Below are 25,759 nucleotides of genomic sequence, written 5' to 3'. Positions count from 1 at the left end.
GTCACCCAGCTCAAAGTCAACGCTGATGCGCAAGTGTTTCAACAAGGTATTGAAAACCTCCAGAACTGTTGGGCCTGGAAACAACAAATAACAATGATTACACCTGCCAAGGGAAAATGTCTTGAGAAAATGAAAACTGACCTTTTGAATCCCTTTTAACAAGAAATCAGAAGCTGAAGAAAACAAGTGAAATTCGGTGTTTGAGGCATATGGCCTTGGGGTAAAACTTTTGAGACTGCCTACACATTGGTATTTTAGAAATTAACCTGGAATCAGGAAATGCAATCAGATATGTATGCATAATCATTACTGTTGAGTTGCACTGAGTCTGGCCAGGATGGAGGTAACTTTGTTCCTAGCAGCCTGGGTAGTGCTGTGCTTTGGCTTTGCCACTAAAACAGCACTGACAACACACCAGTGTTTTGGCTATTGCTGAACAGTGCTATATAGCAAGTGTGGAGGGTTTTTCTTTTTCCCCCTCTGCCCCTGCAGAGACTAGGCTGGGGTGTGCCAGAAACTGGCAGGAGACAGACTGGGCCAGCTGACCAAACCGATCAAAGGGGTATTTAACATCATACAATGTTATGCTCGGTGATAAAAGCTCACAGAAAGGAGGAAGAGGAGACAATTGTTCATACATCATTGTCTTCCTGAGTAACCACTGTGCATGCCTAGGCCTTACTTTCCAAGAAGGGGCTAAACACCTGCCCGTCAATGAGAAATACTGAACAGATTCCTTTGTTTTCCTTGTGCATGCAGCTTTTGCTCCCATCATTAAATTGTCTTTATCTTGGTCTATGACACTTCTCACCTTCTTTCTACACTGTCTCTGTCCTGTGGGAAAGGGAAGTGAGCAAATAGCTGTTGCCCAGTCAACCCACCATGCAAGTTTCAGAGAAAATAGAAATGGTTCCTGAAATTAAGTATCAGCAAGTATTGCAGGTACCTATTCCTGAATTTTAGTTATTACAAAACTTGCTACTAAAATCCAGTTCTATATATTGGATCAAATAATGAGCTCTTTTCATAATAGGGTAAAAGACTGCATAAATATGTGTGTGTAAGTGGGCCTTGCATAAAGAAAAGGACAGGCTGAGACTCAAGCAATGGTTCCTGAAATTAAGTATCAGCAAGTATTGCAGGTACCTATTCCTGAATTTTAGTTATTACAAAACTTGCTACTAAAATCCAGTTCTATATATTGGATCAAATAATGAGCTCTTTTCATAATAGGGTAAAAGACTGCATAAATATGTGTGTGTAAGTGGGCCTTGCATAAAGAAAAGGACAGGCTGAGACTCAAGCTAATGAAGCAATAATGTTTTTTTTAGATCAAAGAAAAGTAGGAGCAGAGCACATTTGTGTACACACCTTCATAAGTACTCTTATTTCAAGGAACTATACTAGCTTAAGTGATGTACTTCACCTTATTTCAGCTGCTTCATAGTTACTAAGGTAAAATTTCTCAGAGATCATTCTACTTTTGACTCCCACATTACCATTCATCTCACAGCAGCTCTAGCACAAAGCAACAATGCTCTTGATATTTTGTAGCCACACACAGTTCTCTTTGACTTCGTGACTTCTTGCCAAACAGGAATTCCCTCCCTTCACATTTTTTCACTCACTTTCTCAATCCAAAGGATTATAAAACAGTCAAACAACTAAGGAAGTACATTAGACTAATTGTAAACCAAGTAAGGTTTCAAGCATTTTATCAGCACAAAGGAGAAAAACAATAATAAATACAAAACCTTCTCAAAATAAATGCTTTCATTCAGTCTGAAACCAAAGAAAAAAATGAGCACCAGCCTGCATATCTACCCTTTGACCTGATGCTTTTAATTTAATATGACTTACCTATTGATCCTTTAGCTGCTATTGCCACTGCTTCCAAAAGAACCTGGATAATGCCAGCACGAACTCGTGGCGAGTCCCTTTTGCGGACATCAAGGTGGCCAAGGATTTCTTGTATTACATGATGGGAATATTGTGCCTATTTCAAAAAAACAGACAGGAAAGCTCACCTGTGACTTTAAGGAGAATAAACTCCTACATCACTCAGCTATAGTCATGACCATGCTCCCATTCTGCAACATTTTCATTCAGAAATTTATCAAAATTTCAATCAATTTATGATTATGGATTCAAAAAACTACCATGACAGGTCTAGCTATATAGATCTACCCAGCCTAGTATATAAAAGCTTATGGTGTTCAAATATTCAGGAATATCTACAGCACAGAGGAAGCATGGAGTGATCCTTCCTTCAGCTAACTGCAGTTCAAGGACTTCAGCACCACTGATAAAAATGCTGAGAAAACCCAGCTTTATTCCACAAACTTGGAATTTTATGATTTTATCTTTTGGGTGTCTGTGTTTGATGCAATCAAAGAATCAGACTTTGATCATGTTTACAGCAGATGGTTTGGGCTGGAAGGGACCTTAAAGATCATCTAGTATCAACTGCCCTACTGAGGGCAGGAACACCTTCCACTAGATCAGGTTGCTCAGAGCCCCATCCAGCCTGGACTTGAACACTTCCAGGGATGGAGAGTCCCCAACATCTCTGGGCAACCCGTTCCAGTGCCTCACCACCCTCACAGTAAAGAATTTCTTCCTAATATCAAATTTACACTTTCCCTCCTTCAGCTTAAAGCCACAATACAGGTTGTTCACTAGTAAAAATCCTTTAGAACAACACAGTTCCACGTGAAGTTGGTTTCTTGGGTTGTAAAAGCAGCACAGCTGTATTTGACACAGAACAATGACCAACTTGAGATTTATTTATCAAGCACAATGTCAGATCAGTACAACTATCTTGCTCTGTGTTCTGGAGCTTGCTGAAGGACCTCTGTACTACCTTCCACTGAAGGGATGGAAAAGGGATCATTTGGATTCTTTTACTTCCTCTACTGTCTACCATTATTGTTGTGAGATAAATATTTAAATCTCTCATGTGCTCAAAACATGTATGCAAGGAAAAAAATCCCTGGAGAAAATCCTACCTGTATAGAATACATGATGATTTTGAAGCAGGAAACAGCAAATTCATTAGGATCCCATAGTCTATGATGGTCTAAATGCCTATAATCAAAAATAAAGAGACCTGAAATAATTACATTCTCCCGATATAAATAGCATCTTAAAATTTTCTCAAAATTCACCTCAAAGGGATTAATTACTTACGTAAAGCTTATAAACAATGACTAACTAGGTGAGAAATCTAAAACATCAGAACAGCATTTTTTTTCAAGGTTTAGGATGTGATCATAAAACTTATGGCAAAAAGAACAATTCCTGATCTTCTAGTTCCAGAAATGTAAGGAATCTAGTCATACTATAGACATGCAGTTAAGAATATTCTGTTTCACACAAACTGCATGCAGAAAAATGGCTGTGACATTAGATGCTTTTTTACATGAGAAATGCACTGAATAGGATGGTTCTAACATCTCCACAAACTTCTGCGATACAGAACATAAATAATTTGGAGGTACAAAATAATTAGGGCTGAATGTTCAATCCAGAATACTCTAAGAACTATTTTGGTTTACATGGTGGTTTCATAAATAAAATATATGGGAAAAAAATTGCTACTCTTTGTGCATATACACCTTTATCACTCTGAAGCATTCCAACACTTTCTGCAAGAAATACCAAAACAGAATCCAAATGATAAATGTCAGTTTCTCTTAAATTGGGATAGGAATCAGGAACCAAAACCTTTGTCAGTTTCAACAAAGACAAGAAATTCTGCTTATGAAGAGGGCACAGAAATTTTTGCAAAAAAGAAAGAAAGGCATAACAAAAATAACTGCATTTTTCAATGTGGAAGACTGGGGGGAAAAAAAAGTAATTTTGGTTGCATTTTAATTATTATGATTTAGGTGAAAAAAACCCACCAAACCCACAAACAAATTCATCAATAAACAGCAAACAAGTAGGCCAAACTAACAAAAAAACCTTTCTAATAGAAACTGAATTTAGATTGTGTTTCTAAACAGGTATCTCAGCTACATAATCATTAACTGCTCTGCCCTTTCTCAGAGAACTTAGGAAACACATAAAGATGCTTCAAACAACAAACTCAAAAAGAGGTGAAAGAAGTCACTACTTTGAACACAGGGGACTGACTGGATTCTTGAACTTACTTTGCCTAGGATCTCACTTCACTCATGGGCAGCTACTCCCAGCCCAGTGACCTACTGAGTACACAGCTCTCCTTCAAGGCTGATTAAACTAGCTGACACAAAGCTACCTCCCTCTCCTGTGCCCTAAATTACCTTGCAGTCCATTGCAGAGCTTAAAAAAAAGGGTATTGCCATTTTGACACATTACATACCTTTAATAGGAAAGAATGTCAGGAATTTTAAAGGCACCTAAGTGTCAAGATAACACAGATTTGCATTACTAAATATCAAACTACCTGTTGGGGATAGCTGCCTTTCTTGTGCACATTACAAATGCACAGGTATATTTAATCCTGCCTTGGGGTAGAAAACCAAACAAAATTACCTCTCTAAATCATCCAAGGCTTAGTGGCTCATAATGTATTAATTCATGTCTTCTTTCTCCCTAATAGCACTCTGGTACAGTTCATCATTTTTTTGTACATGATAGCTTACTTTACCTAACCTATTTTATTTTTGTCTCATCAAGTAGAAAATCATACTCTCCACTATCTTCGCCTGATTAGAACTGATCCTTTAATCTCTCAGGGCAGCATGCATTCTCTGTTACCCTTGGCAGTTCCTATTTACCTGCCTCAAAGATCCATTCAGGCAGATTATGGTCAACTACATCTTATATCACTTATTAAAAAAAATCCTCTCAAAACAAGATATGCTGTTTGCTTCTTCCAGAAAGGCCAAGTATTAGCTGCTTCAGGTAGATGAAGTGATGGGAAGACAGCAGGGGGAAGATGACAGCCTAGGTCTAATCTTTGTGGAACATCTCAGCAGGGAGCATACTTTGTATACTGGAATTTTCCTCCTGAAAATAGCAGTGTTAGATTACTGTAGGTGATATATTTTACTCAACACAGGCAGTGTCTTCAATGTAGTTTTGATTTTGTAAAAAAGAGGATGTAGGGTATTTTCAACATCGTACATTTACTTCAGTTAAAATCTAGTCACATCTTGCCTACTTTTTTTTTTTAATTGCATTTCCTTTAATAAAAAATAACTAAGACTGCAAAACATTTTATTGGTGGATTAACAAATACCAAACTTTGCCTTCCCTCGAGATCTGCTGCAAATGTGTAGCAAATCTGCACAACTAGGTTTCTCAAATAAAAAGGAACAGCAGAACCAATGATGCAAATTACTTTATGGAGTGAGAACCACTAATGATCCCTGAATCCCCTCACACTTGTCACACATGCAAACAACCCTTGCAGAACAAAATGATAAATGGATACTGAGGATTAGAAAGCATAACTGAGGGAAGTATGTATGGGAATATATAAAAGAATCTATTGATACTTAAAAGCATTGTACAGATGGTGTGATAACTGATGAGAATGGAAATACAGTGAGAGAAACAGTAGTTGCAGTTGGGAAGCTTTTTATATTCACTAGATTTCTGGATCTCTCTTGAATCTGCCTAATCTATTCCCCATTGTGAATCTGTGCTATGTAAGTCTCAAAAGCTTATAACCTGTTGACACAACATACAAATTTTTTTCAGATGTTAATATACAATTTTTTTAACTGCCATTAAATTTGCCAGACTGATCTGTCTGATCTGCCAGATTTCATTACAAATTATTATTTCAGAATTTCTAGCTACTCTCTCAGTTTTTCAAGGCAGTGACATTCTTCACATGTTGCCTGATATTCCAATGCCACATGAAGCAAGTCTTGGAGAACTGAACCTGCACCTTCAGTATTAGCATTGCAATAAGTGCCTTTATCTATACTTCCAGAGTTTTCCTAAAAGCTGTGAAATTGTTGAGAATTGTTAGGAGAAACTGTTTTCTAATCACGTATATGCAAGCTAAGTCAGGTTTTTCAATCCCATAAAGTGCAATGGACTCACTATCTCAAACTTTCATTCTACCTGTTCTGCTCATTCACAAAGCAAAGCTGATTGCATAAAGCATTCCCGTTTTGTTTAGGAAAAACAGTTCAAAATTGGATTTTCTGCATCTCTTGTTCTTCAAAAATGCTAAACCTCTACAGCAGTTGTTTCTAAAGAGATAAATTTGGCACTTCTTCCTCAAAATGGAACACAAAAATGGTGACCACAAAGACTCCCTATTCATAGAAGACAAAATATTCTGAGTAACTGGACACTATCCACTGATTTTGGCACATAAATGCAGCATGTGGCATGTTGAGGGGAATACTGGGTCAACTGGTTTCTTAGGGTTATAGCAAGTATGAAAAGAAAATAGACTGGAATCAACACTTTGAATACATCAGGCTTTAGATTTGCCACAGGAAAAGAAGGTATGATGCCTTCTCAAATCCCAAACCAGGCACTAACACTAGTCTGCAGAACTGGGAGTTATTTGTGGGAGATATCCCTGATACTAAATGATTCAAAAGACCAAAGTAACTGCATATGATGATAAAAGTTTTGAGATAAACCCATCAAAAGAATTTAAAAGTCATAGGAAAGCAGCTGCAATGTAGTTCAAATAGTCCATCCAGAGTGTTTAGTACCTAAGTGATCACTCTGGTGGCAGGTATTTTGGAGGAATGCAAATTTTAAATCCAGGAAATAATGCCTATTTTTTTAACAGAACACTCATCTTGGTAACAGTTAAACTCCTATCAGATTGGTGTAACAGGTACACATGGAAAGTAGGAGAATAGCACAGTTCTTTGTATCTAATGTTTTTTTGGAATAAAACAAAGGGCTACAAGAGTTTTTCTGCCCTCAATACCAAACCTATCTTCTTTTGCAGTTCCTGTTCTTAACGGTAGAACTTGAAAAAGATTTTGGTAGCTTGAAAGTCTTTCAGTGTATGAATAAAATACTTAATCTTTGAGGGAAGAACTAGGCCATCTAAGAGAACATATTCCTGTAACAGGAGTGTATCTTGAAAAATCTACTGGAAGGAGCAAGCAGCTCTTCTCATCACCAGGAAAAGAGGGTTTGAATGCAGTATCACTGAGTGTAGAGCTTCCTGCAAAGATTTCTGCAGAAAACATGCTAACTTTCATAGAATCATAGACTGATTTGGGTTGGAAAGGACCTTAAAGATCATCTAGTTCTACCTCCCCTGCATGGGCAGGAACACTGGTCTGGTGTTCCTGCCCATGCAGGGCAGGAACTGTTGAGACCAGCCTGCTGAGAGGCCCATCCAACCTGGCCTTGAACAATTCCAGGGACAGGGCATCCACAACTTCTCTGGGAAACCTGTGCCAGTGCTTCATCTCCCTCATAGTGAAGAATTTATTCCTAATACCCACCCAAACCATTGCATTTCACTTCTATAATCAGTAAAGCAGGGCACACATTCCTCCATAAGTAACAGACAGGCAACAAAGAAGTGAGACTAAAAGAGGGGCAATTTTTTAAAGAAATGTGAATGGCATCCTTTGGGTTGAAAAGGTAGAAGGAATTTAATGCAACAGAATTAGGAGAATGAAATAAAGAAAATCTCTTAAGACCTTCCATGAATTTTCAACTTACGCAAAAACTGGTCTGACAGCATTGTTCATATTTCCATAGGTTGCTCGTCCTAGTAGTTCCCTGAAACAATTCTCAGCCAGCAGAGCAGGATTTTCTTCTTTCTCTCCTCCTGTAGGAGAGGATGGAGGGCCTACTCTGCTGAAATAAGACAAAACACATTGATTATAATACTGATTATTATTCCTCTTTCTTACTGTACTACAACATTCATGAGTTACACTCTTAATCCAGGCAAGAACTGTATCTCAAACATGCATCAAACCAGAATTCTGAATAAAATATTTTATTCTCTTATAGCAGGACTATAGATCATCATCTGTTCACTCAGTATCGACCATTGCACTAGTAAATATTTACGTAGCAAAACCAACGGCTGATAATAATGAGTTAACTTGCTACCCAACATATTTCTCACAAACCACTACCTGTTGCTAACAATGAATGAAGTCTGTGAAACTCTGAAAAAAAGTCAGGCAGAATCTTAGTCATTTTGTACAGACTAATGATCTAATTCACCTGCCCACTACCAAACCCATACTGTGTGGGTGAGTGTTAAATGCAACTCCAATACTTCTGCACAAACAGATGGTTTGTGAGTTGGGAAAAAAAGTCTGATTGAACTAATTAGAACATTATCACCCACACAGTTACCTCTGACTAAACAGCGCAGAAGTTGGTCACTTTCTAACTGACTGCCTCCCATCATTACAACGGACAGGGCACAGTTGAGCCCCTCAGCCAACTTGGGGTTGTTGGGGTGAAAATATATTTCAGAAAGAAAGCAAATGGTTCCCTCTATGGAACTATCAAGAAGCTCTGTACTTACAGCTGGCAAGCTTATTTTTTTGCACAAAACAACATGTGATAAGAACTTAAGTGAGACTCATTCACCTACATTAACATTATGCATCTTTTATTTTAGACTGCAGAAATCAGTGCACTCAATCCTTAAACATAATTTCAGTTCTGCAGTGCAAGCTTGTGTGTTGAATATGCTTAAAAGCACTCACCAAGAGCACCAGCTTTAGTTAAGGTTCACTCTTTAGCATCATAAAACCTTGGCTTTAGAATATTATGAAAAGTTGCAAACTGAAATACCACTAGTCATGAACATGTTAACATCATAGCTGTAATATACCTTCTGATAGCAAAATATTTTCTAGTGTTTCAAGACTCTGGAAATCAAAGAGTGGCAATATTAAAAACTCTGTTGCCTTAGGTAACATCAGTGTTTCAGAAGTCACCATAACATTGCTAGCTTGTCAGATTTTAATAACAGAAGAGCCTCAGGCACCCTGTTAGATAAGTAAGGAGAAATAGTTTTACAAACACACCATGATTAGAATTTTAAAAGGCATGACAATTTGTATATAATCCACCGTGAGTACCACTAACTCCAGCTTTATCCAACTGCTGTGCCACTATTTCCCTTTTTGTTTTTCCTGTACTGCCTACATTCTGATCTAGGCAGAGGGACATCCTGCTCAGCACAGAGAAGGTACAAACGACAGTGTAGGACTGTCAGTCCCTTTGCTGTTTTGCCAGAGATTCCCTAAAACAGCACAGCATTGCAAAGGAGGGTAGGTGTGGGGGGAAGAGAAAGGCTGCAGAGCACAGAGCTAGGTTGCCTGGAAGAATTCTAGTTAAACTGCACTAAAAGTAAGTTATGAGTGCTTGTATATGCAAACCTACAGAAGGTGACTTCTCAACACTTCTCGGAGTCTTATTTTAGGATAGGATGAAATTGCCATCCAGTAGTATAAAATGTTACTCTTTAACTGCATCGGAATGTTCAAAATTATCTCTCATTGCCCGGAGGGATCACATGCTATTTGGACCTTTAACAGCACCTACCTCAAAGTGTTCCCTTGGTACAATCATATTAAAGACAATGAATAGAAAACTACTCTTCTTAGAGGAAGCCTCTCAAGTTTCTAAATTCAAACAAGCAACTGATACTCACTTTCTTTCACTGACTTGGTTTCTACAGAAATACCAGAAATCATCTGACAAATCCAGCTGCAACACTTATTTTAAAAAAAAATTACTAGTACACCTCTGCATCTAGATTTTTTGTACTACAAGACTAGTGGGCTGAAAATGTGCTTTGCAATGCAATGGGCAAGAACTACTTCCTTTAGCTGCTCTACCAGCTTTCTTGTGGGCAATTTCTATCAGAAAAAATGGCAATGAGGAACTGGAAGGAGGATGTGCTGAAGTACAGCAGTTTCCATAGCAAACACCTAATCAAAGGCTTAAACTGGCTCAGAACAACTCGCAGCTCAAACATCAAACTTCTTTAAAACCACAAACCCATGATTGGTGAAAACATATGACAGGACGTGTGAAGTAAGACTTAACCATGAATTACAAGCAGAGTTGCTACAGGAATGTTTGACTATGATCCACTAACCTCAAGAAAGAAATAGCTTCTAATCTACCTCTAAAACATAAAAGATCTATTAGACGGATCTGAAGACAAGTTTACAACAAGTGCTAGAGTGCTCTTCTGCCTGAAATAAGACTGGCATGTTTAGCTCTGCAGTTATCAGGAAGAATATGTTACAAACTAAGTGAAGTACCAATTTCATAGATCCTTTCCTCATTTTAGAGATACACATAAACAGAGATACACAACACGTAACATCTGCTAGACATATAACTAGAACCTGCATTCAGATATATGAACAAATAATGGCTTCCCCAAACAAAATTATCTTTTAAAATGTTGTCTGAATAGTAAATTCTTAACTCCAAAAAGTGTCTCATCTCACATGTATTCATAAGAATAATGAGTTAAGCTATTAAGGTTCCACAGGTTAAAATTACACTGACCTTCAAGGTAAGCTTTACCTACATATACTTCATCTTTAACCAAAAATGGTTCTTTTCTGTGGACTTAAGTTGAGGGTATTTTCTGGAATTTCTGCTCTTTCTCAAATAATGTTTTGATTCCATATGCCAGAACAATATGCTTCTTACTCCTACTCTCCAAGATGTCTCAGTTTGTGCTCCACAAATACGAAGTCACACATAAAACAAGATGATAAATTCTCTGCAACATCATTTAAGGCCAGCAGATCAGCAATTTATAAATACTGTTTTCAGCTCTTCTGTCATATGCACATCATACAAGGCCCCTACTTGCCACTTGGAAAATCATTAGTCTTTTTTTTTTTTCTGTTCAATGTGCATTATAGAACAAGTTTCAAGCATGACAGTTCAGATATTTAAGTAACAGTTGCTTTCTGACAGATTTGTTTTTCTACCACTATTGCATTGCTCAACATAAAATTAGTCCTGCAGTACATATAAACTGATCTGTCTTAAGTGATTAATCCAAATCCTACTTCAGCCAGTTTTTCCATCAGTAGTTAATTTACTTTTGCTACATAAAGAAAGTCTATGCCTGAGAGCACTGTAAAAAGCAACAAAGGAAAGGGCCCACCTACAGCTAGAAGCCCTGTATGAGCAAGTAAAGACTAACCAGGCTCTCCTTGTTCAAACAGAAGCTTCAGAAACATTTGTCTCTTACTCAGATCACTCTTCAGTTGTAAAATTCAAGTGGATATTTCTGTACACACTGTGTGGGCCCTCAGATGCAGCAAACAGATAAAGCATGGAGAGACAGACAACTATTGATTTTTGTCATTTAGACTGAAAAATTGCTTTAGAGAATAGACAGTAACTGGCAGAAATAAGAGAACAATAAAGCTGCAGAATGGAAAAATAAACACCACCAAAACTCAAACCAAAAAGAGAAACCTGACAGATTCAGTAAGCTGAGTGAAAGCATGAAAAGCCTGTTGCTATAGGAAGGCTGCTGAGCCTCTTACCAAGCAAGTTTTGAAGCAGCTAGGGCTGGACATGGAATGAGTATTTAAGCTTGCACAGCTGAAGTTGGTTTTACGGAAATTTCCCAGTACTAAAAATAAACAGCTTTTACACCTACATAGTGTTTAACCACAAATACAAACATGGACCAAAAAAAGTGATTTTTCAATTGTAAGGTGACTGACATCTCCTCAGCTTTAATTATCACAGAGATCTTTTTGAAGATCTGTTTTCTACCTGGCAGCTAATATGCCTAAGAGTCACTGGAAGGAAAATAAAAAAAGAAATAAAAAAAGAGAAGGGTATCTATGTCTAAACAAACTTGAAATTCTTACTTAAGTACTGTTGCAGCCAGGACAGACAATGGCTAGGGCTAGTGGGATTAAACCCTCAATTTGTAACAAATGTAAGTAGCAAAATGGTTTGAGTTACCTAAACCCCCGTGCTTGCTTATTCTGCATCTGATGTTACAAAACACAGAGTTTAAAAGTCAAACCATGGATATATAATTTCTGGAGCCACTTTTAGGCCCATAAGAATCCAGAGCAAGTGAAATCAAAGTGGCTGAAAAAAGGACAAGAAACATTAAGAGCTGTTATGCAGAGCTGTGCTATCAGTTTCAAGGAGACTCAGCTCGTAAAGCTAGTTAGTGTTTCCACTAAAAAGAAAATAATAAGATATCCATCATAAAAACCTAAGCTCAGAGATTGCTTAAAGAAAAAAGCCAATTACAAGGAATAAAGTTACCTGTCAATATCTTCTATTTTCTGCATGTTGAACAGCAATGATGGTACTATCTTGTCCATGTGCTGAGGTTCCCATATAGTTGCTCGAAGTTCATCATTAACTGTTTTCCGAACCACTCCCTGAATGCCTCTGATTCCAGCAATTCGGATCCTAAGGAAGGAAAAAGGGAACTAGTGAAATTGAGTAACACAGTACCTCCCAGTATAGCTGTTGACCTACTGGGAAGGAGTAATTATGTAGTGTGGAATTCCAATAGGTTTTCACAAACAGCAATTGGGAAAATTGGCCGTTAAGGTTGCCTGGGTTGTCTTCCAACACCTTTAAAGCCCATAAGGAAGCTGACACAACAAACAACTGAACACAAGATGATGTGTAAGGATAAAGCTGACACTGATCAATTAAGACTCAAACTGAGTATGTCACTTCTGACAAAAGCCCCATGGATACCACCCACCAACCGTATCCAACTTACTACCCATCAGGTAAACCTGTGCAATCTCAACCCATTCCAGAGCTGAAGAAAAGCATTGTGAAGTTGCCACATCACAACTGAAGTAATATCTAGCACAGTCATGTAAGCATGTCCTTAAAAGTTGTAATTAAGGTTATGGTTTAATTATAAAACATCTTTAAAGATTTCTGAAAGATCCACAAGATGGAAAGCAAAGGATAATTCTGTCAACTTAAGCCTAACGCACAAAAGGAATCACCACTTTTATCCTAAAACCATTTGAATGAAATCAACTGAGAACTAATCAACAACAATTAAAAAAATATTAAGAAAAAATTATGTAATCTCAAAAAAAGACTTGATCTAGCTGTAGCTATTTTCATTATTTTCCTAAACAAAAACAGCTTGCAGGAGAATCCGTGCAATGAATTGAGTAGCAAAATATTCTTTTTTGAAGTGGTAATAGCAAATTAGCCTTTATAATAAATGCTAGAAAAAGAATTTTACTCCCTGAAAACAAGTACAGCAAAGGTTGTACAGCCATCAAGTGAAATATGCACAAGCTTCACTAAAACTTGAAATTATTTCTATTAAAATCACAGAATCACAGAATCATCCAGGTTGGAAAACACCTCAAAGATCATGGAGTCCAACCCTACTGTGGTTACTAGACCATGGCACTAAGTGCCACATCCAGTCTCAGCTTGAAAACCTCCAGGGATAGTGAATTCACCACCTCCCTGGGCAGCACATTCCAATGCCTGATTACTCTCTCCGTAAAAAATCTCTTCCTAATATCCAACCTAACCCTCCCCTGGCAGAGCTTGAGTCTGTGCCCTCTTGTCCTCCTGCTGGTTGCCTGGGAGAAGAGACCAACCCTCACCTGATTCCAACCTCCTGTCAGGGAGTTGTAGAGGGTGATAAGGTCTCCCCTGAGCCTCCTCTTCTCCAGGCTGAACACCCCCAACTCCCTCAGCCTCTCCTCATGGCACTTGTGCTCCAGTCCCTTCACCAGCCTCGTTGCTCTTCTCTGGACCTGCTCCAGCACCTCAATATCCTTCCTGAAGTGAGGGGCCCAGAATCCATCCATCATTTTTAAAATCTTGATTTCGGTATGGACAACACTTAACTAGATCTTGCTCAATCAAATTCACTGACTTAAAACATTTCTAAGATGAACTACAGAGGTGACCAAACACTATGATTAATATTTTTGTTTAGATTTGAATTTGTAAATACCTTAACTGTAGCCTCCCATATTTTAACTATTTCTGAACAAAGTCTTGTGCAATCAATATGAATCCAATACCATTCTAGACCTCTTGAGATAGTTTTAATAGGATTAACTACAAAGCAGTCAAAAAGAGGCATGTACAAACACCTAGAAAAGCACTTGATATTGCTGTACTACAACTACAGTGCAGTATCCAATATTTAATTTTCAGTATTAATGATCTAAGATTGACATTTAAGACCTAGAACTTTCAAAAATCTGTCACTGAAACATTATATTTTTTATTATTTTTTAAGGTAATCAAGTTTTACTGATACTGTGGCTTTAGATACATTAATTATTAACACTAACCTGAAAGGGACAGCTCACTCACCAGGGGAGATTCCATTTCAGACTCAAGCCCACATCACCTGACTATGACTACTTGTATGGATGATGTTCAAGCTCTCATTCACACCAGTCAGTCCAGTGGAACCTTGAGCTATGCAGATGAACAGTGAGTCCAGATGTCTGGTTCAGGATCAGCTGAATCACCTCCTATCCCCCATCAATGGCATTGACTCCTTGTGACACCTGCATTGAGAGCTGTCCTCTGCAGTCACAACTCATCTCTTTTGCTGAATTACCTCAGCACCGACAGCAAACCTGCCATGCCAACTGCAAGAATGATTGCTGCTCATAAAGATCTCTTTTGAAAGAGATACATTTAAATTGTCTAGGATGATGTGGAAAAAGTCATATTGCTACACATCTGGCAACACTGAGTGAAAAAAATGACCCACACGGGGAAAAAAGGACACACTTCTGTATCCTGGAGTGCCACTAGCACTAATTTAATGTTCCCACTATTGTACAAGAGGCTGAAAAATGCAAGCTGAAGTACTGAGGAAAGTGCAGCATCAAATTTCATCACACAGGAAAGGTTTCATTCCTCTAAACAAGGCTCAAATAGGTATTAAAGCAGCGATTACATTTAACTCAAGGTCACGTACAGTATTATGTCACTAGGATGAAATTTCTCCCAGTCCAAGGGTACATCAATATGGCAAACAAGCACAGATAACATGCAGGCTGCCAATTCAGAGGGCAAAAGGTTAGCACAGTTCTCTTACTCCTAGGGCAATTGCAGCTTTGAGGTATTTTACTTCAAGGTATCCTTACAAGCAGTAGATCATACTTGATAGATGAATGAGGGATGTCCTAGTCTCTTAATGTATTCCACATTCTAGTTCATTACTAATACTAGCTCTCATTTGCAAGGGGCAATGAAGGTGAAAGTAATGCTAAAAATCCTGAGCTGAGCTTCAGATCTGAACCTCTTAGGAAATATTTTACAGTCAGCAAATAGTCGAACATTTCTGATTTAATTTCACTAAGTCTAAATAGGAAAAATCTCTAAAAGCTCATTAAAATCTTCATGAATATTAACTGGAACCATCAGCTTCAGGTAAATACACTGTACCTGAGAGAAGTTATGAGGCAGTTGCATGATACACTGGTTTCACTGCTGACACCTGCTTAACAAGTTTCCAACCCCTTTGCCCTTTGGTCCCTATGCACAAATCAGTTCTACCCTAAAAAAACTGACAGGGTCATCCTGTAAAACCATTCACTGGAATAATCTTCCTAAGGGGAAAGGGGCTGGGGGCAGGGGTAGTGGTACAGGCAAAGCAGGCAGATTTAATACTACCCTTTTAGGGACAACATTCACAGCAGAACCTACAGCAGTAGGGCAACAACTAAGGCGGCAGTGAATTACAAAACATAAGGAGGAATTAATTTTTGGGCTTGCGTTTGTGGCTTTTTCCTCTTAATCAATATACACAGTATTCATTCCTTTTGAAAATACAGTTCACAGATTTTTAAAGCTACACATTTTCAGAAAAAATCCATATGCACTGCAGCTAACAGAACAACAGTACATCTGAAGGGCTGAATAAATGCTCAGCACATGGATTTGTCACAGTGGGATAAACAATTTGATGCGTAGAAGTAGAAAAGATGAGTACAACAGAAATGTAAATACTATAATCTGAAAAGCCTTAGGTTTTCCAAAATGTTGAGGAGTTAAACACTGATTAATGATTCCTGTGAAGGAATCCACCAGGGGGAGCCGCAGGAAAACAAACCGCGGCGCTTACGTAAGAATGGAAAATTTGGAATTCTCATTCATGGAGGCACTTCAGTTCCACACACATAAGCATACTTCAGACATCTAAGACAACTCAATTTTAATGAGCAATTCTCAAATGGCAAACTCAAAATATGCCTTTGCTGTTCATATAAGTAGCCCTGTTAATTTCTCAAGTAAGTTATGAACTGGCACATTTACAGTAGTTAGTGCCTTTCTGGAGAGAATCCATGCAGTCTGGCAGGCATTATTCAGGTAAAATTCCACTTAAATATTCTAGGAGTTCTAGTCAAGTAAGATCTGCAATATTCAGTGCTACTAAAAAGTCAGACTTTCATTTTCTTCCTATGGAATGAACTACTCCATTAAATATCCTTTAAATATGCTCACAGAAGCTGTATTACAGTCGATACAAATGCATTAAGACAGTTTTCTGAAATTCATACAGAATGGCACTTACTCAGTTTGTATTTCTGGATCGTGGTCACATGAATGACACATGGCACTGAACCGAGACACAAAGAAGTCGTAGCGCCTGTGATAGGAAGGTGTGTCTTCCTCAATGTTGGCAAATTTGACAAACTGCAAAATTAAACACATTAAAAAAGCTTTCAATACCAATTTCCCAAAAGAGGTGAATGATACAAAGCTTCACCTAAGAAGTGACATAAACCAACTGCATTAGGGTAAGAATCCAGGTTTAACAATACTTTAGAACTTCAGAGCAGAAACATTTTGAGTTTTCTTTTTAAAGTCTTTCCACTAGAACTTCCTGTAGATAATTATGAAAGGGTGAAACTGCATGAAACACAACATACTATGCAATATGGAAACATCTAACACATGAACAGTGAATTTCATCAATTGGTAGAATAATTTAGGTTGGAAATGACCCTTAGGATCATCAGGTCCAACCATTTACCTAACACTGCCAAGTCCACCACTAAATCACATTTTAAGTAACTCCTGGGGGATGACTCAACAACTTCCCTGGGCAGCCTGTTCCAATGCTGGATAACTCTTTCAGAGAAGGAATTTTCCCTAATATCGAATCTAAACCTCCACTGACACATCTTGAGGCCATTTCCTCCTATTGTATCTCTTGCAGCTTGGGAGAAGAGACTGACCCTGATCTCACTATATCCTCCTTTTAGGTAGTTGTAGAGAGCACTGCAAGCAATCAAAGGGTCACCTTCACAAGGTTACCTATCAACATTCTGACTTACAAAAATGCAAGGGAAATAAACTTGAAGGCATTCTGTAAATTCTAACTTGGCACAAGTGAAAAGGGAGGAGTCAGGGAATTATAACCCAGTCAACTTTACTCCATTCACAGAGAGATGCTGAAAAAAGTGTCAGTTTGAAAACATTTGCAAAGTACTGAAGGGGCAAGTAACATAGGTTTGTCAAGAACAAGTCACATCAATCCACCTTATTCCTATGACAACGAAATAAATTTTGTGAATCCAGAAGCAGCAGCATCTCTCAAATCTTAACTTCAGTGATGCTGCTGACAAAAAAATACACAAAATTCTCATAGGGAAGCTAGAAAAACACTGTGAAAAAACACTCCCTATAAGAAAGATGCAAAAGAGTTTGAAAAAAAAATATAAAAACACTTGTAAACCACCAAACTACAAAAATGTATTTAGTAAACTTCTGGAAGAACCTGTCTGGAATATAGTAGGATTTGAGTTTCACTAGAGACTTAGATGGCAGAGTGGCCTCATCAAATTTGCAAAGAACAGTAAGCTGGCCAGAGCTGTAGGCTTACTTGATGCCTGGTTCTTGACGAACTGAAAATAGGACCTGAAAAATCAAGGAAGCAATTTAGGGATGGAAATTGCAAAACACCATTTTAAGACAGCTGTTTAAATACAAGCCAGACACAGCTGAATGCAGAAAAGGAACTTAGTGAATGTCATTGTAATGGCATGAAAAACAAATCAACATGTTGTGATACATCTGTATAACTCAGGACAGCTATGAAGAAAATTTTGCCATTTAATTGGCCCTAGCCAGCCCTCAGATGAAGTGCTGCATCCAGCTGAAGCAACATAGCAGAAGATGGTAGTTAACTGATACAGCCCTTCAATTATTCAAGGGATGAAAAAAGCTTCAGATAAACATCTGTTTAAAAAGACTGAAAGACATTAAATTATCTAGTCTAGAGCTGCCTAGAAGATATCAGTCTCAAAATGTACAGAAGACAGCTATAAAAAGAAAAGAAATAAATGGTTTTCTTGCTCCAATGGTAATAGGAAAAGCAATAATGGCTTGCACTGAAGCAAAGGCTATCTAAACTAGACGTTAAAAAAACTCCTTTCTAAAGTGAGCAGACTGCCTAAAGACTTTTTGGATTCTCCATCACTGATAGTTCTAAGAAGAGACTAAAGACAGAAGAAAAAGGAAAATTAAAGGTTGCCAGGAATGGTCAAACAAAGTGCTGGTTCTGCCCTAAAGCAGAGAGATGTCCCATTAACATCCCTCCAAGTTTACCCACACCAGTATTATTTTTACCAATTCCTAAGCACAGGCTGAGGCATTTCTTTCATACTTTCCAAAGAGCAGAATCTGCTTTTATCAGCACGTTACCCATATACATCCAGACAAGCCCAAAGCACTTCAGCATTACCCACAGCACACTGCTTTGTGGAGGTTTTCAAGCTGGAAGCTCTGTATTTTAGAACAAAAAAAAAAAAAACACCATTTTTTCTGTTCTTTTCTTTAGTCTTTTTTTCTGTTCTATCTAGAACACTTATCCCTTTCAAGGGCACTACCAGTTCACCCACTAAAAGCTACAGGTGCAACTGAAAATGATGCAGTTTGTAAAACTAAATTCTCAGCTGTTACTGAAAATGGACCAAAATTGTATAATACAAGTCCATTTTCCAAGTCTTTCTGTCAGCAATATTCCATGCAGTCAGAAGGTAAGAAATTGACAAAAGTCAAGAAGTCACAAAACAATTCTTTATAGTCTACTGCCACAGAAAGAAAGACAATCCACAAACAGCACCCATATGTTTTCTTTAGTACAGTTATAAAAATGATCTATTCCTTCCCAAGAGATCTGGAAAATGCTCTCTATGTCTTATGCCTCAACTGGTTTGTTTCATGGAATTGCTAATATCAAAACAGATATAGATTTTTTTTTTAAAAGCTTTTTGAAAACAATTATGCAATTAGTCTTTACAAAACAATAAGGCATAAAGATCAAGGATTAAAAAAAACCCCAAACCCAATTTGATCTTAGTATTTTCCAGACATTCAAGTGGTCAAGTCTACAATTCATTTACCCAGCAAACTTCCATAAAAGCATGCACAAAAATGGAAATAAGTTTGAAGAACACTGTGGGAGGGGCTGTGAGAATGAGAATATTAACTGTTGCAGCATTTAAGATTAGCATTTAATTAAAGACTGATAATAATCAATATTATCAAAAATACAAAATTATTTGATTGTCAGGATCTACCAACATGAAAATTTAATAAATTCTAACAACTGTTTTGCTAGCAGAAAGATTTATTGTACCAAGAAACTGCATTGATAAGAATAAATGATGAATTTAGGCCAAAAACGTGTCAGTAACTCCCTCGCTCTGAACATTTCTCTTACATCATGGTGCAGCTCTGCAGCAGGGCAGCAAGCACCCAGAAGTTAAATCTTTCAAAATGGCATGCACAGTAATATGCCCAGAAAGGGGAAATTTTTTTTTGTTTCCTCGTGTGGATAACAAAACAATTTCACCCTCTGCATTTCTGAAGCCCATTCCAGGATTAGCATTCAGATGACTGAACATTTAGGCCACAGAAAAGCTGACTGTGATAACAGTTTTGAGTTGCACTGTCATCCAGTAAAGTGTAAAATTCCATTTTCATCATAGAAATTTTAAGTCTTTACAGTACACATCACTCCATGCTTTCTCTTTGCTTTGCAGTGGTGTTCTTAAGCTGTTACTGCTGTCAAACAAAGAGTATTTTACTCCTAAGTACTTATCTTCAAACATACTTCAAATATAAAAACTATTCAACCTAAAAAAGGATAAAGCTCTAGTGAAAGGCCAAGCACTTGCCTAGGGTTTATTTACAAAGCTTTTGCAGCTGTAAACATGCCATTTAGCACTGGCAAATGCTTGCAAGCAGCTACTGGTAATTTATGGACGTTTTACCAGTACAAGCATCTTCTATATTTTATAATACAGAAGGTATAAACAGGAACTTACATAGGTAGCATCTTATTTCCATTAATTCTTGAACCAATACAATTCAATCAATATTAAACATATAAATCTATCACAAAGCAAAGAAGGTACACATTATCTATCCAGAAGCTGTTTGTTCCACACTGAGTCAAGAAATTTGGATCAGGGAGAGAGAGATTGTGCAAATCCTGTAAGTAACTTATGCAAGTTCTCAAATGAATTCCTAAGGACATGATTTCTTCTATGTATTTATGCTGTTTTATTACTGTTAGGTAGAGAATACGTTAGGACTTTTAATATACTTTTAATGGACCCTGGATGTCTTTACAGGTTTGTTTTTTGCAGCAATCCAAGAACAAACTATCAGCATGTATCATGTTTGAATTTCAGTTCCATTATTTAAGTCTCTCCCTGTAAGAACAGCAGGCTGGATCTGAGCAGTATTTATATTTGAGCTTCCCAGTCTCTTCTACAGTCTGCAATTTTCTCTTGTTTCAGATGGGGAAAGAGGCACCCTGGTACTGACAGTTACCATCTTTTACAGACCAATGTACTCTATTTCATTATTATGAAACTACCACACAGGAAGACATGATCTCCTATAACCTAAGACTCTCACAAACTACACAGTGCAGCCTTAGTGAGAAGTGTTATGCACTTCACCAAACAAATGCCTAAAGGACAAGCACTTCAACTTTTCTAAACAGAAAAGTTTCAAACACTGGATCCATACATAAACTTGACAAAAACATTATTAAAATGAGCCCAACAACTAATCACAAAATAAGCAACAGAAATTGGTGATTTAGTTTAGTTATTAATGTTAAGGTCACCTGACATTCATTTTCAGTTGTATGAGAATGGGATGGATAATTTCACATTCTATTTTACATCATGCCACTTGGATGAAAATGATCCATCCTAATGGCCAGGAGTGTGACAAAGTCAGAAGTGGTGTGGGGGCTTACAGGGCCATGTTAGTGTGGCTATGGAACTGCAAACCCAGAGAGCAGCAATGTGAGGTGGGGAAAGCAACACGACACTGGGATTGACTCTAAAAGGACTGCCTAAAGTGATTTTTTTCAGCATCACTTGAATCCTAGTAGATGCAGACATGGAATCTGGAAGATAATTTAATAACCTACAGAGAGTGTTTTGGGTAATTCTGTCTCTCTGTACCTTTTAACAAAACAGACAGAGCACAGATCCCAGAGACAGAATAGTTCTGCTGTGTATTAATTCCATATTGGTACATGGAATGAAACAAGGATCTTGCAATAAAGGTAAGTTTCCATCACATACTTCCAGATTAGCATGTTGCAGACAAGCAAGGCAAACAAATGCACACCCACTTAGGAATATTAATTCCAGCATTCCTTAATTTCAGTCTCCACATTTTATACTTGGCACTTTTACACATACATGCACTTCAATTATGCCCAAACCAACTGCTTTTATAAGCCAACACTAACAAGTATAGAACTCTTGTTGTCTCAGACATTGATTGGTCACTTTTCCACTTGGGATATGACTTGTGTTCTTTTAAATAACAAATGATGACAACCAGTATCAAAAGTCACCTACTCATGCAATGGAAACCCAACACTGTCACTGACAGGATCATTATTTCACTGCTCCTGAAAACAAACTGCCCTTATAAAATGAAGTGCCCTATAAACTGAAGAAATACTGAAATTTGTGGTAAAAAAAATTTAAAACCTGGTGATACTGGTTTCTACATATATCTGCTATTTTTCAGACAAATCCCTATTATTTTACTGTCAAAATACAAAGAATTCACCCCATCAGCATTCCAAATTAGCATAATACGTTTCATAATCAATGGAGTTTTGTCAACATGGTTTAAGATGAAAGTTTTACTAAATTATGTACCCCATTAGTTTTGACCAGCTGCTCACTAAAGAAATTTTCTTGATCCTCTTTAAAACAACTGACATAAATTGAAAAATAATATAAATTGAATATATATAATAGATATAAATTGGATCTCTTGTCCCCCAAAAATGTGACCACAAGTTCTAAGACTTTAAAGCTTTTCACTTCTGTCCTAGTAATATAAGACTGTGGACCTAAGCAAAACATTTAATTATCTGTACAGGAGAGATGGAGATGTTTTTCTTGGTTACTGAAATTCTGCAAGAAAATCAGAGACAGAAATTTAGTATTGCCATAACTCTCTAAGGAAAAGCTTGTTGCAATCAGCCTTCAGATCCTGTAACACTTAAGCCAAGGAAATCTCACTTTTTCTCACCACAGTTTTTCAGTTTCCTCACCAGCATATGCTATCCTAGCATATGGTTAATAAAAATATCTTCCATGACTGAAAAAGAGTCATTTTGAACTTCATAGACACTGTCGATTTCAAACTTGATCAACATAAAAAAACCCACAACAACTATTCAACATATCCACTATTGAATCTGACCTGCTTTTGAGTATCTGCCTTTATCAATACATTTACAATTTTGTTCTGAAAAAAAATCATGGATTCTGTAGGAAATAAGCTAACATAACTTACAAATGCAGCATATAAAAAGTCGTAGGAATTAATTACATGTAACCTGAAGATCAGGATTAAGAGCATGTAAGTATATAAGTAAATAACAAACTATTATTTATCTAAACCAATAATCTTCAGGTTTGCTTACAAAACTTAAAAATGAATTCCCCAAAGAATTTAAGAAGACAAACAGCTGAGTGAAGTTTTCTATTTTTTCTAAGATACAGACCATAAAAGCAGGGTAAGTTCTGCAAACAAAACCAGGTATTTGAAGTCAGCAAAACAGCTTTATAAGACAGTGAGAGCTTCCAGATCTTTCCAAGCCTTTAAACTACTCAGAGACATCAGTACACAGATTTGCTTCATTTGAAACCCTGACTTCTGAGCAATCACAAGAGTCCCCACAGCTGAAACAAAATCTGTCTGTGAGGCTGAAAAAAACCAAAGCAAAGATAGCTGAATCTTACTTGAAAGACATCACTGTCTTTGTGTCCCAGTGAAGCCAGAATGAAAAATAATCAAGATCTACTTATAGCCACAATCATACTCCGTCTCTTTTTAAGTGTAAGCAGACCGTAAATCTGTAGGGTCCTTAAACTGAATTTAACCTAAAAATACTATGGAAAGTTTTCCAAAGGTTGCCTGATTTTTCACCAGTTCAAAGACATTCATGTCATATACAATTCAGTCAGCTCCTCCAGGCAATACCAGTTTCCACTCCTAAGTGGTAAATTAGAGTAACTAAAGCACATGAAACATTATTCAGTAACTCTACTACCCCTCCTTGTTGTTCTGTTGCTTCCTTGTTTTTTTAAAACTTATTTTTCCCTTCTGGGGGAAAGATAAAAGGCCGAATGTGATGGCAAACTTTCTCCATGTCTAACAAAATTCACTTAAGAAGACAGTAGGTCAGTGTCCTTGGTAACAGACAAGCTGTCAGTGCTAACACACTTAGTTCCCCTTGAGTCAATACAAAAAGACTCTGTCTTTTGTCTTCATTAACTATAGAAGGCACCTAGGGAAATTAGCAGAGTTAGGTTAAAATTAGCTTTCAGAATACTGTTGAAGAGCTATAAAGATTCACTCTCCTCACAGAATTTCACATCTTGTTTAGGAAAACTTAATTATTTTTGGTTTCTGAGTTTTACAAAAGACAAACACAAATTATCTCCTAATTCAGGAAGTCCATTAAATATCCCTTGCATAAAAGACTTCCTTAGGAACTGACAAGAATATCAGATTACCCTAAGGTGGAGTTCTCTTCAGTAATGTGTGTTTGGAAGTGACATGTGTCTTGAACAAAGTGGAGGTTGGCAGTAACTGCCCCCAAGGATTTTAAACAACTGGAGAGCAATGTACATCCTGCTATTTGGCATCCCAGGAAATAAGTTCCTAAGCTACTTCCCTAAGAGGTCTTGCCCAGGTATTATTATACAAACAAATCAAAAAAAGCAGTAGGTAGCCTGACTTGAGGATGCTATGTATAATGAGACATCCTCAGTAAAGCTGCCCTGTTAGTTTGAGGCACAAGAGGACACTTCTCCCCCACACCAGAGCAAAACCCTCCGCATTCCATCATAAGAAATTTACTCAGGAGCAGCATCACTGTACTATACACTCCTATCTGCCTGAAATGCAGCTCCACCTAAGTTTATCAACTGGGAATCAAGTCCAAAGGAAAGCCCAACATTTTTACCAAATCCACAAAACTCCCAGCACCGTAACAATGATAACGTACATGAAATGCAAGCGCTACTCACTCTACACCTGTGCAAAAGCAATCATGCTAAGTGAAAACAGTGCACCTCACAATCCTGGAATTTATGAGATTCAATTGTACCAGGTGGGAAATGCAATGGTAAGGACTATTGTACTCATCACTCTAACTGGAAAACTACATTTCCAAATCCTCACTTTGAGACTTTTAGTTATATTCTTCAAGCCTGGATCTGAATCTTAAAACATCCAAGTTAATAAGATGGTAAGGTTGCAATGCTGAAAGCTACTTCTGAGCTAACAGGAAACTTTCTGTGTAGTGTCAGTGCTATGGAGAAGGATGTTATGTCCTCCTCACACCATCTCTCCCATTGCTGGAGAGCATGAAAACACTGTGTTACCTACATATTGGCTCCAGGAGAGCTGCCTTCAGACTCAAAATATGAACTCACAGAACAGCTTTCCTGTTCCTTCCAGAAGAAGTTATTTCTGCAGGGAATGAACCTAGACAGCAAAAGAATTTCAGAGACTGAAAGGAAACAGTTTCTGTCTCCAGCTGGTATCCGCTCTGTGTTCAGACGCAAATGGTACACCCTGCCACCTGCAGAACCTTCTCAATTCGTGTGAAATGGCAGATACTTTTGGGACTTCTGAAACTACTTTCCCAAGCAAAGATTTACTTTGATTTGATTAAGCATCTGAGCTTACTCACGGAATTAGTTCCAAGGACTTGCAGCTTTGGTTCGCCTGATTCCAGAAGCTTGGCCACCATATGAAGGAAACTTTCCACAAATGGTTTTATGCTTTGAGAATGGCAAGCCATTAGAAGTTGGTCCAATGCCTCCATGGCAATTAAAACATAACTGAAAATTAATTAGAGAGACTCACTTAAAGACATACTGCCTTTATCATTAACTCGTTTAGTTCAAATTAGGTCCTTATTACCAAAAATATAAAGAAGAATGGAAGGCACATATTTCCCACTGCATGAAAATTAAACTTAGTGCTATTTCCTACATCCATATTTTTTCTTTTTTTGGGGGGTGGGGGGAGGGGAGTGGAAAGGGGAGAATTGAGTGTTGGCCATTTCTATAACGTTATAAAAACAGCTTCAGACATCATGAAGACCAAAAAATTACGGTCTGTGATCGATGTCACCTTTCTTTTCCAACTCCTACCAGTTCTTAGACTCAACATTTCTCATTCAAATACAATTTAGCCAAAAGGGCTGAAAAGAAAAAATCCCTGCTTCCCCATATCCTGACTGACACTCAAG

General features: G+C 37.6%; 1 protein-coding gene across 1 annotated transcript in view; it reads right to left on the bottom strand.

The window, feature by feature from the left end:
• Positions 1–25,759, bottom strand: part of EFR3A (EFR3 homolog A (S. cerevisiae)) — a 58,169-nt gene that overhangs the window by 25,128 nt on the left and 7,282 nt on the right. Inside the window, exons 4-10 of the mRNA XM_009070947.1 lie at positions 25,196–25,346; positions 16,505–16,626; positions 12,229–12,378; positions 7,648–7,785; positions 3,009–3,087; positions 1,861–1,996; positions 1–74 (exon numbers count right to left, since the gene is read on the bottom strand). The exon at positions 1–74 is cut by the window's left edge and continues 45 nt beyond it. Of these exons, the coding sequence (XP_009069195.1) occupies positions 1–74; positions 1,861–1,996; positions 3,009–3,087; positions 7,648–7,785; positions 12,229–12,378; positions 16,505–16,626; positions 25,196–25,346 (850 nt within the window). The remainder of the gene's footprint in view (positions 75–1,860; positions 1,997–3,008; positions 3,088–7,647; positions 7,786–12,228; positions 12,379–16,504; positions 16,627–25,195; positions 25,347–25,759) is intronic.

Source organism: Acanthisitta chloris, unplaced genomic scaffold (assembly GCF_000695815.1).
Source record: "Acanthisitta chloris isolate BGI_N310 unplaced genomic scaffold, ASM69581v1 scaffold11813, whole genome shotgun sequence".
In the NCBI taxonomy this organism is placed as follows: domain Eukaryota; kingdom Metazoa; phylum Chordata; class Aves; order Passeriformes; family Acanthisittidae; genus Acanthisitta; species Acanthisitta chloris.
The sequence above is the reverse complement of the archived record's forward strand: the minus strand, read 5'-3'. Positions and strand labels throughout refer to the sequence as shown.